This window comes from Microtus pennsylvanicus, chromosome 5, assembly GCF_037038515.1.
Source record: "Microtus pennsylvanicus isolate mMicPen1 chromosome 5, mMicPen1.hap1, whole genome shotgun sequence".
Classification (NCBI taxonomy): Eukaryota; Metazoa; Chordata; class Mammalia; order Rodentia; family Cricetidae; genus Microtus; species Microtus pennsylvanicus.
Window position 1 is genome coordinate 69,037,594 of NC_134583.1, and position 18,742 is coordinate 69,056,335.

Sequence of the window (18,742 nt, forward strand, 5' to 3'; positions counted from 1 at the left end):
AAAAGCCACATTACAGTCTACAACGCTGAGACTCCGCCCCCCCCGCCCCGCTGACCCGGAACTAAAAAGCTCCCGTCTCGCCAGTCTCAGCATCACTTCCGGTACCGCAATGGCGGCACAGGGAGCAACAGCTGCGGTTGCTGCAACGACTTCGGGAATTGTGGGGGAGGGCGAGTCCGGGCCCGGGGAAAATGCAGCAGTCGAGGGGCCTGCGCGGTCCCCGGGCCGCGTCTCTCCGCCGACCCCGGCGCGTGGCGAGCCAGAAGTCACCGTGGAAATCGGAGAAACGTACCTGTGCCGGCGGCCCGATAGCACCTGGCGTGAGGGCGGGGTCCAAGGCCTAGAGGCGGGGTCTGGGAATGGGCGGGTCTTACGGATGGGTGCGCCGTAGGGCGGGGTTTGGGGGCTGGGCGTCCCGGGGTGAGGGTGGTTACTCAGGTAAGGCTTCGGGAGGCTGTAATCATGCTTTCTCACGTAAAGCCACCAGCGAGGTGAGCACATTGTAAGCCTGCGAGCACTCTTGCCTGATTTCGAACTTCTTTTTTCTTGCTCTGTTCCTTCACTGGCTTGTTTGTTTGTTTGTTTTGTTTTTGTCTGTCTTTACATTTCTCTCGTCCTCTAGGTCGCCAGCAAAGAGGATGCCCAGTTCATAAAAACACGTTTCCCTTTTACTTAGATTTCTTTTTCTTCCCTCTTCAAAATAAACCCCAAGCTAAGATGGTTCAGCAGGTAAAGGTGTTCGCCACCAATTGTGACCCATCTGAGTTCTATTCCCGGGACCCATATAGTGGAAGGAGACAGTGATCTCACTGGTTGTCCTCTGACCTTCAGGTTGAGGCTCTCCTCCACTCCCCCTAATCAGATAAATAAATGTAGTTTTAAATCTAGAATAAAGTGGGGCATGGTAGGCACACCTTTAATCCCAGCGCTGGGAAGGCGTATCTGTGAGTTCGAGGGCAGCCTGGCTTGCATAGTGAGTTCCAGGAGATCCAGGACCCTATTTCAAAAACAAAACAAAACTTCTTAAAGTAACACTTGCATGTCTGAGAATTCTGCAGTTTCTTGAGACAGGGTTTCTCTGTGTAGCCTTGGCTATCCTGGAACTTGCTTTGTAGACCAGGCTGGCCTCGAACTCACAGATATCCACTTGTCTCTGCCTCCCAAGTGGCCAGCTGATCTCCCTGGTTTCTAGGCACTCTTAGTAAAGGCCATTGGCTCTCCGAAGACTACCTTTATAAACCTTGGGTCACTGGTGCTTTCTTCTCGGAATGTGTTAACCTTTCTCGTGTTTGCACTTAACTCATCTCTTTATCTCCCATGGTGATCCCATTCTGGACCCCTCAGGCAAATTTAATTGCTTGTATGTTCTGTAACATGTTTTTTTTCATGCCTCAGCCATAATATATGTAACATGTTAGACTTGTCTGCTTTCCTCTGTTAAATGGGAACCTGCTAGAGAGCAGGTGCACGTGTGACTCATTATTGTATCTGCCTTCTGTGTCCAGCAATAGCACCATAGAAGACCAGACTAACGCTAGTTTCTAGACAGATCTGCTAGGTATCCGCCACTATACTAAACGTTTTAAGCCATTCTTTTACCCTTCTAAGTAAGCACTATTCTTACTTTCCAGAGAAAGAAACTGAGGTTCAGAAAGTCAATATAATGTGGTCATACCTTCATTTGGGAAATGTGAAGGAAGCCAGCTCCCATGTCCCCCAATAAGTGAGTGACTACAATGAGCACCGACCTTGGAGTCAAACACACTTAAATACCAGGTTTTCTCGGTTTGCCTTACCCTCCTCCCCAGAAACTAAAGTCCTGACCCAGCCCACCTTATAGTTAGTGTGAGTAAGTGCTCTAGCAGACGTGGACGGATGAATCTGGACATTATCCCTCAGTGCATCAGATCCCATTTTTTCTTTCCAGATTCAGCAGAAGTGATCCAGTCTAGAGTGAATGACCAGGAGGGCCGAGAAGAATTCTATGTACACTATGTGGGCTGTGAGTGTTTGGGGCCACTGGGCCTGGGTGGAAGGAAAAGGTAGCAGGTCAGTCCCTCATGGTCCATCTTAACAGTTAACAGGCGACTGGACGAATGGGTGGACAAGAACCGACTAGCACTGACCAAGACAGTGAAGGATGCCGTGCAAAAGAACTCTGAGAAATACCTGAGCGAGCTGGCGGAGCAGCCTGAGCGCAAGATCACGCGAAACCAAAAACGAAAGCACGATGAGATCAACCACGTGCAGAAGGTCCTGGCCCTTTCCCTCCTCTAGGGCCCTGTAACAAAACCATAGCTCTTCCCACTTGAGGTCTTGTAATGTGCCAGGGATTTTATCATTTATTCTTCATTTGTAAAACACCTCAGCGTATAGAGAGAAGAGACTTGCCGTCTCACAGGAGGAAATAGTACAGGACTGGGACTCTGGAACTTGAAGTCCAGAGGAAAGGAAAACAAAACAAAATGACGTCGGTAACTTGGTTTTCCAGCACCATGCTGAGTGCTGTAAAAACTCATCAGATCCTCCCCAGTAGTCCATCACCACAGGGAAAATTTGTTCTTTTTGTACATGAGGAAGTAGGCTCAGAGAAGTTCACGTGTCATAATTAGACAGCTGGTTAAAAGGTAGGCAGGAGTTAGGCAACCCATTAGTTAGTGGTCTGTGAGCCGCAGTACTAGGTTAGACAGACTTCATTCCCTCCTGTCACCCATTAGTTAGAGGTCTGTGAGCTGCAGTACTAGGTTAGACAGACTTCATTCCCTCCCGTCACTGGCATTGCAGACGGGCCTTTTGTTGATCGTCGTTCTTTGCTTACAGAGGGAGCACAGGTAGGTTTAGAACTCTCACTAGAGGACTGCAAAAATGGTTCAGCGGTTAAGAGCACTGGCTGTGCTGAGCAGTGGTGGTGCACGCCTTTAATCCCAGCACTCACTTTCTCTATAGCTCCTGAAGTAGATTTCTTTCTCCAATACTTTCTTTTGTCAAATGGTTTGTCAAATGGTGGATCTCTGTGAGTTCAAGGCCAACCTGGTCTACAGAGCTAGTTCCAGGACAGGCTCCCAAGCCGCAGAGAAACCCTGTCTCGAAAAACCAAAAAAGTACTGGCTATTCTTCCAAAGTACCTGGTTCAATTCCCAGTACCCACATGGCAGTTCACAACTGTCTATAACTCCAGTTCCAGAGAATATGGCATCTTCAGATATACATTCAGGCAAAACTCTAATATATATACATAAAAAATAAATCTTAAAAAAAAGCCAGGCAGTGTGGGGGGGAGGCAGAGGCGGGTGAATCATTGTGAGTTCAAGGCCAGCCTGCTCTACAGAGAGAGCAAGTTCCAGGACAGGCTCCAAAGCTACACAGAGAAACCCTGTCTCAAAAAAATCAAAAAAAAAAAGGGGGGGGGGAAGAAATTTCATTAGGAAGTACAGCCAGCCCCAACCATGGTTTTGATACATTCGACAAATGTATCCGAAACCAAGATTCTTCTTTTAAAAAGACTGTACATATGTACCTATATATAGATAGATTTACATATAAATATAAAATTAAATATGTGCTTTTTTTTCCTATTGGGGGTGTGGATTGGGGTATGTGTGCTGTGATTTGAGAATGTAGAGGCTGGAGAGCAACTTTGGGAATTCAGTCCTCTCCTACCTTGAAGTAGATTCTGGGGCTCAAGCCTGGGTCTGTAGGCTCACACTGCACACACCAGCACTCGCTGAGCCATCTCAGTGGCCCTCTTTGTAGCCAGGCTGGCCTGACTTCCTACATAGCCAAGGCTGCTCTTGACCTGATTCTCCTGTGCCTGCCTCCCTAGTGCTAGGCTTGCAGGTGAGTAATCACGCGTGGCTATCTTGGTCTTGTGTCCGAGTAGCCCAGGCTGGCCTTGACTGTTCTGGGGGATTGTGTTCCTCCCATTCTGAAGCTCCTTTTCTTTTTCTGTTCCTCTTCCTTTCTGTTTTTAAGTTTGACAGTTGTATTGGAGTTTAAAAGAAAGCCCCGAAGGCAGGCGGGGTGTAAAGTTTAGGAAAACAATCTGTGCCTTTAAAAGTGGCACAGAGGTCAGATACGTGGTGGATTGCAGGGAGCCAAGTTTTAGAGGCTTTAGAGGCGTAAGGAAGCTCACAGTATTGGGGAGAAACCCAAATTGTTAAGCAAAGTATGTTTAGAGAAGAGACAGACTGATTCAGTCCTGCATTAATGTCAGAGCCAAGGCCGAGCAGCAGCCGTGAGCCGGGTCAGTTCTGCCTTTCCCGTTCTTGGTGAGCACAGTGCAGCCACGCTTTCCTCACTGTGGACTTTTGGTGCGGTGTGGAAAACATTCACTTCTGTAAAAGTTTTTTAGATTTATGTGTGTGAATGTTGCCTGCATGTGTGGCACATGTATGCCCAGTGCCCACAGAGTTCAGAAGAGGGCATTGATTCCCTAGAGTTGCAGTTACAAGTGGCTGTGAGCCACCATGTGTGTGCTGGGAACCGAACCCAGATCTTCGCAAGAGCAGCAAATACTCCTAACTTCTCAGCCATTTCTCCATCACTTTAAATTTTTTTTAGCAGAAGAAAAAATAGGATAATATAAACAATATCAGTGTTTTCCACGTTCTTAGAGGTAAGTATTATTTTGAGGTAACTCTGTTTCACTTGTAATCCATGCATGTATATCTACACAGACATTTCAGTTGGGTGCAGTGCCAGCTCTGCTTTCAGTGCTCTGAGGTTAGAAAGGCTTTCCAGGTCTATGGGCTGCTGCTAGCCGGGACAGTAGCAACCTTCCAGTCACCTGTGCTCTGCAGTACTGGTTTGTACGTGTCCAGTTTGACTAGAATTTGGCGGGGCAGGAGGAGGTTGATACAGGGTTTCTCTGTGTGACAACTCTGTAAAAAAAATTTTTTTAATTTATTTGTTTTTTCATTACATATACAGTGTTCTGCCTTCAAGCGTGCCTGCAGGCCAGAAGAGGGTACCAGATCTCATTTACAGATGGTTGTGAGCCACCATGTGGTTGCTGGGAATTGAACTCAGGACCTCTGGGAGAGCAGCCAGTGCTCTTAACCTCTGAGCCATCTCTCTAGCGCCCTAGAACTTTTTTTTTTTTAATTGTCATGACTTTGTGTTTAAATAGCAGTTGTGATTCGTGGTTGTTTTCTCGTACCTCACAGGTTTAGAAGATGATCATCTGAGTAGAATAGTGGACCTCACAGGTTTAGAAGATGATCTTCTGAGTAGAATAATGGACCTCACAGGTTTAGAAGATGATCTTCTGAGTAGAATAGTGGACCTCACAGGTTTAGAAGATGATCTTCTGAGTAGAATAGTGGACCTCACAGGTTTAGAAGATGATCTTCTGAGTAGAATAGTGGACCTCACAGGTTTAGAAGATGATCTTCTGAGTAGAATAGTGGACCTCACAGGTTTAGAAGATGATCTTCTGAGTAGAATAGTGGACCTCACAGGTTTAGAAGATGATCTTCTGAGTAGAATAGTGGCTCAGTTAGCAGGTAGATAATGGGGCTGAGTCGTTAAGGATGAGTGATAAAACTGTCACCAGGTTCTTTAGAATCAACCCTGATTGGGGACTTTGGTCTGTTGATTGGTTGGGGCTTTTTGGGGCATGATCTCAAACTTGATATATAGCCAAGGATGACCTTGAACTGATCCCCACGCCCCCACCTCTAAAGTGCTGAGACACAGGTGTGTACCACCGCGCCCTGTTCTAATTATTGTTTAATTTTAAATAAACTGCAACGTTTAAGAAAAATAGTGGTTTTGTAATTCTTTAATGTATTTGCAGAAAAAGATTGTGCTTTGTGAAAATTGAGACATGAAGTTTAAAGAGGCATTTGAGGAGAAAATCTTTGTTCCTTTTATTTTTCCTGTCTTTGTTGGAATCGGGCAGACCAAGGCTGCCGAGCTACCAGTTCTGTGACCTTAGGCAAGTGACTTTGCTTCTTTGTACCTTAGTTTCCTCTTTTGTATGGTGAGAATGACAAGCACTCTAGTTTCAAAGACTCAGTATAAAAGCTAAATGAAATAATATCTATAGTATCTATAGAATGCTTGGCAGCTGCAGGTACCCACAGGCAAGGGACCTATCCTGGTCTGTCTGTTTACTATCTAAAATTGCTAAAAGAGTTCTCTGTCATGGCCAGGTGTGGTGGTGCTTACCTGTAGTCACAGCACTGGGGTCCTGAGGTGTGAAGGATTGATCGGCTGGGATAAGAATTTCCTGTAAGCTTGGAGTTCAAGGCTAGTCTAGGTTATAAGGCAAATTCCAGACCATGTGCTGTGCAGAATGAGACCCTATCTCAAAAACAACATAATTAACAACCCAACACAAAGAAGTGAATATAAGAAATATAAGAATTCCTGGAAGATGCTTGGGAAGGATGTTGGGAATGACAGGAAAAAGCAAAAATAATTATACATGATAGTTCCTGGAGCCCTGTCATAGACTCACCTGACCTGTGCTCTGTGCCATGGTGAGGTGAGCATCTAGAGCATGAAGAGAGGGACGGGCATGCTCAAGTGGAAGTAACTGTAAAGGTTGAAGACTGGAAGAAAGGTTTGGAAAGCTGTGGGTTTGAGAGGCAGAGATGTAGCAAGGAACCACAGGTAGTGGTCCAGACCTAAAGTAGCAGCAAGTGTTTTGAGTGGGTCAGAGAGAAGTTCCACTGGAACTGATTCCAGAGGTGCCATGGACATGAGAGTTGGCATCCGCTCAGTTGGCCAGTGACAGTGAAAGAGAGGGCCCAGAAGAAAGAGTCCTATAAGTCCTTTCTAGACACCTACTGTCTGACAGGGCAACCTCACATAGTATTCTTAGAAACTGCTGAGGTCTGCTGTTCAGGAGGGAGACCCCAGCCAGCAGTGGGTCTTGCTCTGGACATGAATGACCCAGTGTACAGTTGAAGCTTTTTGTTTGTTTATTTTTCGAGACAAGGTTTCTCTGTGTATCCCTGACTGTCCTGGAACTCGGTATAGACCAGGCTGACCTCAAACTCAGCAATCTGCCTGTCTCTGCCTTTTGAGTGCTGGGATTTAAAAAGGTGTATCACTACACCCTACATCAATCTAGTTTTTGTTGTTTGTTTTCACAGGGGGTTCAACATAGTCCAGGCTCGCTTCATACTTGTTGACCTAGCTCCCCCCCCTTAGGTTCCTAGGTGCTGGGTTTAAAGGCGAGTGCCACTACTGTCACCAAAGCTCTTAACCTAAGCACAAACCAGGCCTCACCCCAGGCCCTGCTTACATGTAGCTCAAGGTCTAGATTGAGGCATCTGGACGTGTGGGTCAGTAAGCAGATAGGTGCTAAGAAGAGGCAGCCTCCTAACCAAGTAGACCAAATGAGGTGTTGACATGATTATTGTTACTGCAGTTATTATAGACGACAGTAGAGGAGCACTGCGTTCTAGGGTGGGGGGACAGTCTAACCATGTCTGTTCATCTCTGTGCACTTCTTGCCCAGACCTATGCAGAGATGGACCCCACCACAGCAGCCTTGGAAAAGGAACATGAGGCGGTAAGAATGTGCAGGGTTTGGGGAGCAGCTGGGGTACTCCTGCCCTCCTCGTTCCTGCTGAGCTCCCCCTGTCTGCAGATCACCAAAGTGAAGTATGTAGACAAGATCCACATTGGGAACTATGAGATCGATGCCTGGTACTTCTCACCCTTCCCAGAAGACTATGGGAAGCAGCCCAAGCTTTGGCTCTGCGAGTACTGCCTCAAGTACATGAAGTACGAGAAGAGCTACCGCTTCCACCTGGTGAGGCTGGGCCTGCCACGCCCGGGCATGAGTCCAGAGAAGTTGGGGAAAAACTGCCCGGGAGACTAGAGACCTGGATTCCTCTGGGTGTGACGATATTAACTAGGTCTCTATGGAGATCCGAAGTTCAGGGCCATCCCCAGCTACATAGTGAGTTCTAGCCTGGCTTGGACTGCTCAAAGGAAGGAAAAGCAGGACTTTGGAGAGATACCTCAGGAGTTGAAAACATTGTATTCTCTTGCAGACAACCCAGGTTTCCAGCACTGTAGTATGATGAGGGAGTGGCTGCGTCCTGCCACCCGGCTAGCGTAACCCCCGAAATAACTACACAGAAATTGTATTAATTAAATTACTGCCTGGCCCATTAGCTCTAGCCTCTTATTGGCTAACTCTCACATCTCGATTAACCCATTTTTATTAAATCTGTGTGTCACCACATGACTGTGGCTTACTAGCAAGATTCTAACCTACGTCTGTCTCATGCCAGAGATTCATGGCGTCTGTCACACTGCCCTTCTTCCCAGCATTTTGTTCTGTCTACTCTGCCCACCTAAGTGCTCCCCTATCAAAAGGCCAAGGCGATTTCTTTATTCAACCAATGAAAGCAACACATAGAAGAATCTCCTACGTCACAGCACCCATGTCAGGTGCCTGTAACTCCAGTTCCAAATCTACAGCCCTCTTCTTGTCTCTGCAGGAACTTGCATTCAATTACACATACCCACAAACATGAATACATGCATACACATCATAAATATATGTATTTTGTTTGTTGTTGTAGGCTGACCTTTAAACTCACAGACATCTACCTGCCTCTGCCTCCACCTTCGGAGTGCTGGGACTAAAGATGTTGTAACACCATGCCCAGCTAAAAGATAAAAATAATTTTTTAAAGTTTGTTTAAAGAGGGGCTGGAAAGATGGCTCAGAGGTTAAGAGCACTGACTGCTCTTCTAGAGGTCCTGAGTTCAATTCCCAGCAACCACATGGTGGCTCACAACCATCTGTAATGAGGTCTGGTGCCCTCTTCTGGCTTGCAGGCATACACACAGACAGAATATTGTATACATAATAAATAAACAAATATTAAAAAAAAGTTTGTTTAAAGAAAGACAGGAAAGAAGAAACAAAGAAAAGACAGCTTTTCTACTACTGGGAGGGTAACTTTGGCTAGCTCATTGCCACTCTTCAGACCTCAGTTTCCTCTTCTACAGAATGGGGATCAAACTATTCAAGTTCCTTGCCCTTACTAAAACCTGGTGTTGGGCTCCTCAAGGCAAAAGAAGCACAAATCCAGCTGAGCAATGTCAGCCGGTAGAAAGAAATGCAGTACTACAGCTGGCAGGAAGGGGGCGCTTTTCACCAGCACAGTAGGACGTCTCCCTAAGCAGCACCTGAGGCGGATATAGAAGGTTTAGGAAAAGAGGTGTCGTGTCCAGACCCAAGATCAGTCGATTGTGATACTTTGCAGTTATTAGCCTCTTTGTGCCTTAGTTATTCCTAAATTCCTTAGTTAGATCCTGTTCTGACGAGGAAATGAGGGTTACTGGATAGAAAGCATGGAGAAAGATCTGAAGCTTGTTTTCTCACCCGGCTCTCCAGGGCCAGTGTCAGTGGCGGCAGCCCCCAGGGAAGGAGATCTACCGCAAAAGCAACATCTCTGTGTATGAAGTGGATGGCAAAGACCACAAGGTGAGCTGGTAGCCCAGGGCTTGTGGGAAACTGGCTATCTCCTGGGTAATTTTTTGTTTTTGTTTTTGCTTTTCGAGACAGGGTTTCTCTGTAGCTTTGGAGCCTGTATTGGAACTAGGTCTTGTAGACCAGGCTGTCCTGGAACTCACAGAGATCCTCCTGCCTCTGCATACCAAGTGCTGGGATTAAAGGTGTGCGCCACCACTGCCCAGCCAAATAATTGGTACCAGTCTTGTTCTCTTGGTCCCCCTGGATTAGCACAGGCTGAGCGTTCTGTTTGTTTGTTTGTTTATTGGGTTTGGTTTTGTTTTTTCTAGACAGGTTTTCCTGGAACTCGCTTTGTAGACCAGGCTGGCCTCAAACTCACAGAGATCCGCCTGCCTCTGCTTCCTGAGTGCTGGGATTAAAAGCGAAGGCCACCACAGCCCGGCTTCCTGGGTAATTCTTACCTATCCCCTCTACCAGGCAGAGGTCAGCCTTCAGTGGGTATCTATATCTACTCTTGACCAAGTGAGGTCTCATGTCACTTGATGCTTGGCCTGTGTTAGTGCATAGTGAACACGGCCATGTGATAATACCACCTCAGGCCAGGTCTCCCCTCTGTTTCTGGGGACTCCTTTTCAGACTGGGTGGTTCTGGTCTGGGTAGTTCTGGAGAACTGTCTTGCCTGAGGCTGCTCTTAACCAGCTTCCTTTCTTCCTGGAAGGGGAAGCATTGTTGTCAGAGATTTCACAGGCTGAGCTCCTGCTTCTCAGAGGAGTGAGTGACTCCAAAGGGAGCGGACAGACTTTGGTGTTCTGTCTCTGTCTTCACTGTCTACTGGGTCTGACAGGTCTCTAGCAGTGTTCTGGTCTCCCCTGAAGGGCTTTGTAGTACAAGATGAAGAGGGCAGGCTTCTTAGATCACCATGTCACTTCCTGGCTAGCCTCAGACAAGTGACTAATTTTGTTTTGTTCCTGTTTCCGCATCCATAAGATAAGAGTCATAATTATTTACCTCATCTGTTTGGTGGAACAGATGAGACCACAAATGTCAAACGTCAGCTATGTAGCACGTGCCTGGCATCTAGTAGGCTGTTAGTAAACATGGCCTTCGTTGTTATTGGAGACCTGCTGGGGCAATACCGAGCCTGCTCCCTGCCAGCTACTCTGACTTCCTTTAGCTTGAACTGGTGGAATAACAGCAGTGACCTCCAGTGGCAATGGAGTGGGGTTGGGGGTGGTGTTTGCCAGCTCCACCTTGTGCCTGCTCTGACTCCTGAGTCACCTCAGACTAGCTGTGCTGGGCTCACACAGCCTTAGACTAGGTCGGAGTGCAGAAGCAGTGTGAAAACAGACACCCGGTGTATGGTGACGCGCACCTATAATCTTAGCACCCAGGAGGCTGGGCACCCTGGGCTGTAGCTGTCTGAACCCTGTCTCAGACGTGAAAGGGCTGGGTGTGATGGCACACGCCTTCAATCCTGGCACTCCTGAAAGCAAAGGCAGGCAGATCGCTGAGAGTTCAAGGCCAGTGTGAAAAAAAGAAAACAAAACCAGAAACACTTTAAATCTATACTAAGAAGGCAGCTGCAAGGCACTGTTGTCTGTCCTAATGCTGGCCTAGGCAGGTCTCTGTTTGCATCAGTTAGACGGGGCCCAGCAGCTGTCCAGGCGGGCAGACAACTCAGGGTTCGGGGCTGGCTGCAGGCCTCTTGAGTTGGCAGTTACCAGCTTCTGCTTAGCAGCTTTGTATTGACTGCTGCAGGACGTGAGTGGGATAGAGTTTCTGCCCCGCATCCACCAGCCGCAGAACCTAAGGCACTCTTCTTTCTGGGCCTCAGTTTCCTGTGCTGAAAGCTAATGTCTGTAAAGATTGAAGCTGACTGCACATGTAAAACCCTACCTTTTATTTGGCCCTCAAAGTGCTGGCCGTGCAAGCCTGACAGCCTGAACTTATCCTGGAACCCACAGTGGAAAGAAAACAGTGCCTGGAAGTTGCTCTCTGACCTTCTTTACATGTGTAATTTAATATTTTAAAAAGTGTCAGATAGTTGGGCATGATGGTACACGCCTTTAGTTCCAGAACTCAGGAGGCAGAAGCAGGCAGATCTCTTTATGTTTGAGACCATCATGTCTGCAAAATAAATTCCAAGCCAGCCAGGACTACATAGTGAGACCCTGTTCCAAACACAAACAACTAATAAAGGAAGCTGTGAACAGCCCAGCTCTCCTGTTACCGTTAGTGTGAACGGACTTCACTTTGGGCCTCCTTCCTGTCCGCCTTACTGACAGGAAGACTCCTTTCTGCTCTGAATTCTGTTCAGTGGAGGCGCTCACTCCCGCTACCTGCCTGACTCCTCTGAGCAGCCTGGCTCTTTAGAGAACTGCAGAGGCTTCTGGTCCCCAGACCGAGCGGAGGTGTTGTACTGTTTGCTTAGCATGTCTCTATCTCTTATCCCTAGATATATTGTCAGAACCTGTGTCTGCTGGCCAAGCTTTTCCTGGACCACAAGACCTTGTATTTTGATGTGGAGCCCTTTGTCTTTTACATTCTGACAGAAGTAGATAGGCAAGGGGCCCACATTGTCGGCTACTTTTCTAAGGTACTAGATTGGGGAGACTGGGAAGAGGGTGTTATAAACTAGAATGAAGGCTGGACCCCCCAAAGGACCTGAGTACCCCATACTCCACAGGAGAAGGAATCCCCAGATGGAAACAATGTGGCTTGCATCCTGACACTGCCCCCCTACCAGCGACGTGGCTATGGAAAGTTTCTCATTGCGTTCAGTGAGTAGCCGCTGCCATCCAGGAAGTGGGTGCTATACGTGGGAATGATGAGGTGGTGGTGGGGAGAAGCTGGGTCTTTAAGGTTTTCTTTCTGTCACTGCCAGGTTATGAGCTCTCCAAGCTGGAGAGTACTGTAGGCTCTCCAGAGAAGCCACTGAGTGACCTGGGCAAACTCAGCTACCGAAGCTACTGGTCATGGGTCTTGCTGGAGATCCTACGAGACTTCCGGGGCACATTGTCTATCAAAGATCTTAGGTACTGTCCATCAAGGACCTTGTGAAAGATCATCTTGGAATCCTACAGGAATGGGCTCTCCTAAAATTGGTCATGGATCTGTCTCCATGAACTGTGTTCCTTCTCTACATACAGCCAAATGACCAGCATCACCCAGAACGACATCATCAGCACCCTGCAGTCCCTCAATATGGTCAAGTACTGGAAGGGCCAGCATGTGATCTGTGTCACCCCTAAGCTGGTAGAAGAACACCTCAAAAGTGCCCAGTATAAGAAACCACCGATCACAGGTGTGTGGGGTGCTGCTGTGTGCAGTGTGTGTGTGTGTGTGTGTGTGTGTACAGGTGTGTTTGGCAGGGTGGGATAAGAGTCAAGGCAGCCTTTTTTTTTTTCCTGTTACAAGATCCCAAACCAGTTTGGCCAGTTTCTAGGACTGCCACCTAGAGCAGGTTACTCATTCCTGAGATTCCCTCCCCTCCTCAGGACTGAGGTCACCCTTTTGTTCTTACTCTGAGAAGAGGAAACCTGGCCTGGGCCCAGAAAGAGCAGCCAGGTGTGAACAGACTTGACCCACGACCTCTTGTGCTCTTTTCTCCCACAGTGGACTCTGTCTGCCTCAAGTGGGCACCCCCCAAGCACAAACAAGTCAAGCTTTCCAAGAAGTGAGTGGGCTGCTCCCTGCTTTGGATCTGCGTTTCCTGTCGTGAACCTGTAAATATGTGTATGGACCTGTTTTGTGTCATTTTTTTTTTTTAATAAAGTAAACTCTGCTGGTGTGCTGGACTTTGGAGGTACAAAGGAGATGCTACAGGGTACTGTTCTTCATTTCATCTCACATACAGCCAGTTGTGTTCAAAACATTTACTCCTTGCTCTGCTTATCCCCTCACCATGATCCAAGCCCCAGCCAGCTCCGGTGGGGGCTCAGTCCTCCGGAGTCCAGGAGTTGGGCTCAAAGCAGGCTTGGCAGCCAGTGGAGTAAGGCTGAGGTCTTCCCTGTCTGAAAGACACACAAAGCCCAGGAGACAGGAAGAGGACGAAGTAATGGGCTCATCAGGCAGGATGAGTAGGGCCCTGAAGCCAGCCTTCTGCAGCAGTCAACTAGGCACTGGCCTGTGTTCTAGACACAGGCTGAAGTCAGGGCTCGGTTTCCTATTGAGGCTTCTGGGAGCTCCATAGGAGCCTAACCAATAAGCTGCAGATAATAGAGAAAGGTAGCTAGAATTTCTGGCCCGTTCCACAGGCCGTAAACCTCTTGGCCCTAGATTATAACCCCGAAGAGCAGACAAAAGAATGGGCTCAAAGGTCAAGTTGGTGCACTGCCCTCCTGAACAGGCACATGTCCTTAGGGATGCTGTTGGTCAGTTTTGAGGGGTAAGTAGCTTAATGTTCAAACCAAAGGCGGAAGAAGGAAGAGGCCAGGGCCAGGCCCAGTGGCAGGAACAGCATGGGCTTTAGTCCCTGGGCTGGAGCTGAGTTGAAGGCAGCGTGATGGTTGCAGAGGTGGCCATCTGGCTGGGACTCCTGAGTTTGGGGAACTATGCGAGGCTGGAGTTGTGCCACGTTGCGGTGGATCCAGGAGGCATAGGTAGAAGTCAGAGTATATACTCCAGGCCTGTTAGGGGCTCCACAGGCATCACCCCAGCTCACAATGCCTGCCAAATACCAGAGGCCTTCTACGGGACAAGAGAGTGGGCCCCCAGAGTCACCCTAAGGGAAAAAGAAGAGTTCTGTCAGGACGTATCTCTGGTCAGCCGTCTTCCATGCCAGCTCCCTCTCCTCAGCCCTCCATCTCTCAGGGTCTCCTTGACCTCTCTGTTCCCTGAGCCCTTGCCCTTACCTGGCAAGCATCCTTGCCTCCCTTCACGTAGCCGGCACACAGCATGTCCTGCTGGATAGTGTGGGGCTCTTCAGGCACGGCATTGATGTTGTAGAGACAGCTGCAGGTCTCACGGCTGATCAGTGGGACCTCAAGCTGCTGCAGTGGCCTGGGAGTCTGTAGGCTCACTGTGGGGACAGAATGGCTATTCAGGGTCGCCAGCCTCTACGGGCTTGCCTTCCCTGTCTCTTGGCACCCAGTGCCCCACCTCACCTGAAGGGGCCACATGACCCCATCCTGTGACAGTACAAAGGAGGCCATTGGGAAAGGAGGCATTGGCTGCAGGGAGGCAGATGGGTTTGACGTAGCGGGAGAAGCTGACAGGGCTGCCGAGGCGGATGAGTGCAATGTCGCCCTCAGAGCCCTCTTCGCGGTAGCTTGGGTGGGAGATGATCTGCGCCACCGTGCGGACCACAGTGTCGTTGCTGTAGGCGTCCAGCTGGTGGGCCCCCAGCTTTACCTCATACTCCTTCTTGTTGTGTTCTCTGCAGGTAGAGAGGCAGGACCTGAGAGACCTTCTATCCTGACCCCTGCTCCTGGCTGACCTGGAACTCCCAGAGATCCACCTGTCTCTGCCTCCTGAGTGCTGGGATTTAAGGCAGCCAAGACTCTTGAAACCCACACAAGGAACTAGTCTGACATATGATCTAGACTGACCCATGGCATGCTTTTGTTTTTTTTAAGTAGGGTCTAATGTAAACATGGTCAAGCTGGCCTTGAATTTACCACGCGGTAGCTGTCTGACCTTGAACTTCTGATCCTGGTTCCATCTCCCGAGTGTTGAGATTTCAGGCTTGTTACCCAAACACTGTTTCCCACCCACTTTTTGACTCCCCCTCTACCCCTCCACCGAGTTGGTACCTGGGGAAGCAGTGAGCCGCTGACACCACCCATTGATCCGACACGAGAGACCCGCCACACACGTGGACTCCGGAGTAGGTGATGCTGACCTGCCAGGGCCACTGGCCAGGTTTCGCATTGCTACCACCTGTGATGCGTGGCTGGACAACGGCACCACAGGAGGCTGTCCAGGGAAGAGGGGAGGGTGAAGTCGGGTCTTTCTGGGACTCCCACAGCAGCCCTTAGCCTGCCGCCCACCCCACCGCCCCCCTCGCCCGCCACCCCTCCTCCCTGCCCCTCTGCCCCCGCCACCGAATTCACATTCAGCTACCTTCCCTACCCTATGGCTCAGCAGCTGTGAGAAGTCACTGCCTGGTGATGTCCTAGTCAACTGTCGTGGCAGCCCCTTCCTCTCAAGCCTCCTTACACATCCAAATAGCTTTATAAACCACAAATTTGGCCAAGCCACAGTCTTGCTGAGCTCTCTCATGGCTCCAACTGCCCTTAAGATCCATTCCAGCGGCTGGAGAGATGGCTCAGCTGTTAGGAGCACTTGTGACTCTTGCAGAGGCCTAGGCTTGGCTTCCAGCAACCACATGGCAGCTCCCAACTCTCCTAAATTCTAGTTCCAGAGGATTTGATACCTTCTGACCTCCAAAGGCACCGGACACTCATGTGACACACATGCATTCACACAGGCAAAATACTAAAATTTTAAAGAATTAAAGAAAAAAAGATAGATTCCAGATGCACATGGCGCTGTCCTCTGACTATTGCGCAGGACACTTCCTGTCACATACACTGAGCCATACATTACTCACCTCTGGGTCCTCTGGATCCTTTTTATTTATTTATTTTGGTCTTTCGAGACAGGGTTTCTCTGTGGCTTTGGAGCCTGTCCTGGAACTAGCTCTTGTAGACCAGGCTGGTCTCGAACTCACAGAGATCCGCCTGCCTCTGCCTCCCAAGTGCTGGGATTAAAGGTGTGCGCCACCACCGCCCGGTTCTGGATCCTTTTTAATACCAGTCACTTTACTCTGTCTTTCCCACCCTTTCTCTGCTAGGTCAGAGAGCCTCCCTAAGTGCGCCCCCAGCGCCCCCCCAGCACACACAGACACAGACATACACACACACACACAGGCATACACACACACACACACACACACACACACACACACACACACGTGCTGCTCTCAGCTTCCAGGGCCCTCTCTCCTGAACACTGTCTGGGCTGACAACTGTTCTCATGCCTATGACTGTCCCAGCTGCACCGACCTGACCTGGGCGTCGCCTAGGGACATCCCTCTTTCCACCCTATCCCCACGCAGAGCACACAGAGGTATGGATGTGGCTGAACACTGAAACCATTGGACTGTGGACCCGCCGCCACTGAGCCAGCAGGGGAGAGGAGTTAAAACTGCCTTCCACATTTTCCCCAAGCAGAGAAAGCAACCGGCCAGACTCTTCCTCCATTCCCTCATAATCATCACAATAGCTGCTGCTCAGCCGCTGTGGCAAGTCTAGCACCAAAGGGGCTTTCACTACCCAATCTCCGGGACTCCTTGCTACATCCCTAGAAGAACGGAGCTGACAGACAGTTTTTCAAGGCAAAGAAACTGAAGCTTAGAACGCTAAGGAGACCAGGCTACTAAATAGTTAAGCTGGGACTCAAAACCAGTCCGCCTAGGAGCTAGCTGGTCTGTGGAGTTTCCCTCGGAACCAGCCCAGGTACACACACGGAGAGTCAGACAACTCACCGCTTCTCCTCACCTCAGTTTCCTCATAAAACAAGAGCCATGATTCCATACTCACAGAGCAGTTGGGACACTTAGTGTGGCTAGGTGAGCAAGCTCAGCAGCGTGACAAGAGCTCCTAAAACCCACCGGGGGACTCCACACTGGCGTGCCCTCACTCACTGCCCTCCTCCCAGTTCCCCAGGAAGCCTCACCTTCGGTCCCGCCAGCTCCTGAGGGGAAAGAAAGAGGGAAGAATAAACAGAGAGGCTTGAGAATTCCTGGACCCCTTAATACCAACCGCTCTCCCAGAGGGCAACTCCTGCTTAAGGGGCTGACAGGAGAAGATGGCCAAATGGTAGGCGCACAGAGATTCATGAATCCAGGATAAGATCTGAGCTCTCCACAGGGTTCTGCCTGCTCTCGCCAGTGCCCTCGCTCCAGCCCTCCCTCCCTGCTGACCCAGACTTACCCATTCTTGACTGGAGCAATCCGAAAAGAAGCAGAATGCCCATGACTTCCAGCTGCCCAGGTCCCAGGCCTACCCTTAGGGCCATGGCCCAGGACGAGGGCCCCCCAGGGGAGACTCTAGGTTAAAAAATGAAGGAATTGAAGGCTGGTTTCGAAGGCTGGATTTAGATGTGGGCTCAGAAGTGACGAATCCCACAACGAGAAGGTGAAGCAAGGGTGAACGGTGGGCTTCTTAGCAGGAAATGGCCACGGGTGGATGGAAGACACGCCTTTAGTCTGTGGACCTGTTCCACCTTACGACCTGGCCACCACAGAGACCTCTCCAGGTACCTCGGCAGAAGGCAACTACCTGTGGGCTCCTCCCTAAACCACGCCCTCCTATCCTTGGGTAGTGGGGGTGGTTCTGAGAGGAGGAAAACTGATCCCGGCCAGTTAGAAAGCAGTCTGGGGGGGGGGGGAGTGGGGGGAGGCTGGGCTGAAAACCCTGAGTGCCAGCCAACCTGCCAGCGAACCCTTGGTCCGAGATCTTCCTGGTCTCTCAAACACCCACACCCACCCCTCACGCAGCAACCTGGCCCAGACCTTATTATTTTAGGGCCACCCCCACTGCCCTCTCTGTCCCTCCTTCCTCGGGCCAGGTATCTAAGACTGGGACATGGGGGATGCCCCAGGCCAGGGCCATTCCTGGCAGGCTGTCTCTGTGCAGCCTGCAGCCTTCTGGCAGGTGTTGAGCGTGTCTGGCTGTTGACAATCATCCAACAAGTATTTGCTGAGTTCCTACCGTGGCCCCAGGCACAAGTGGCAAACTATACCATCCATGACCTCCTTGAGATTATGATGAAGTAGGGATGTCAGGCTTGAATCAAAAGGGGATTGTTGAATAATTTCAAAGTAGGAGTTGTGATAGATAAAACAAGTGGGGACTCTTAATTGCACAGCAGCTGGGGGGGGGTCCTGGAGGAAGAATGCTAAGACCCGAATCCTAAGGGGGCTTGGAAAGAGACTAACAACAGAGCTGGCAAACCTGGGCCAGGCCTGGTGGCACCTGCTTTTAAGTCCCAATCGTTGTCCTGTCCTGTCACCACCCCCCCACCCCCTCACCCCCCACCCCCCCCCCCCCCGCCGCCAAAGGCAGGTGGACCTCTGTGATTTGAGGTCAGCCTGGTCTGCATAACAAGTTCCAGGACAGCCAGGATTACATAGAGAAACCCTCCCCCGCCACCCCCGCCAGAAAAAGAGATAAAGCTGGGGTGTGGTGAAGCAGGAGAACCCCTGTAGTATAGGGAGCCGGTGCCGGGAAAGGGGCTGGGGAGATGGCTCAGTGGGTAAAGGACTTGGTGTGCCAGCTGAGCTTGGACC

The 18,742-nt window shown here is 49.7% G+C and overlaps 2 protein-coding genes across 3 annotated transcripts; one reads left to right on the forward strand and one right to left on the reverse strand.

Moving 5' to 3' along the window:
- The first annotated feature begins 88 nt into the window (after positions 1 to 88).
- On the forward strand, positions 89 to 13,244 carry Kat8 (lysine acetyltransferase 8). Of its 2 annotated transcripts, none has more exons than XM_075972412.1 (11): positions 89 to 320; positions 1,928 to 2,002; positions 2,078 to 2,253; positions 7,472 to 7,525; positions 7,604 to 7,768; positions 9,370 to 9,459; positions 11,903 to 12,043; positions 12,134 to 12,227; positions 12,332 to 12,482; positions 12,597 to 12,751; positions 13,063 to 13,244. In XM_075972412.1, exons 1-11 carry the CDS (start codon positions 110 to 112, stop codon positions 13,125 to 13,127), a joined length of 1,377 nt encoding a protein of 458 aa, XP_075828527.1. In that variant the 5' UTR covers positions 89 to 109; the 3' UTR covers positions 13,128 to 13,244. The 2 variants fall into 2 exon arrangements, with proteins under 2 accessions (XP_075828527.1, XP_075828529.1); XM_075972414.1 differs by having other exon boundaries at positions 109 to 1,723.
- On the reverse strand, positions 13,194 to 17,757 carry Prss8 (serine protease 8). The gene is made up of 6 exons (XM_075972415.1): positions 17,385 to 17,757; positions 17,128 to 17,145; positions 15,201 to 15,363; positions 14,553 to 14,824; positions 14,301 to 14,467; positions 13,194 to 14,170 (listed from the first exon to the last, which is right to left on the reverse strand). Exons 1-6 carry the CDS (start codon positions 17,467 to 17,469, stop codon positions 13,844 to 13,846), a joined length of 1,032 nt encoding a protein of 343 aa, XP_075828530.1. The 5' UTR covers positions 17,470 to 17,757; the 3' UTR covers positions 13,194 to 13,843.
- Between the last annotated feature and the right edge of the window lie 985 nt (positions 17,758 to 18,742).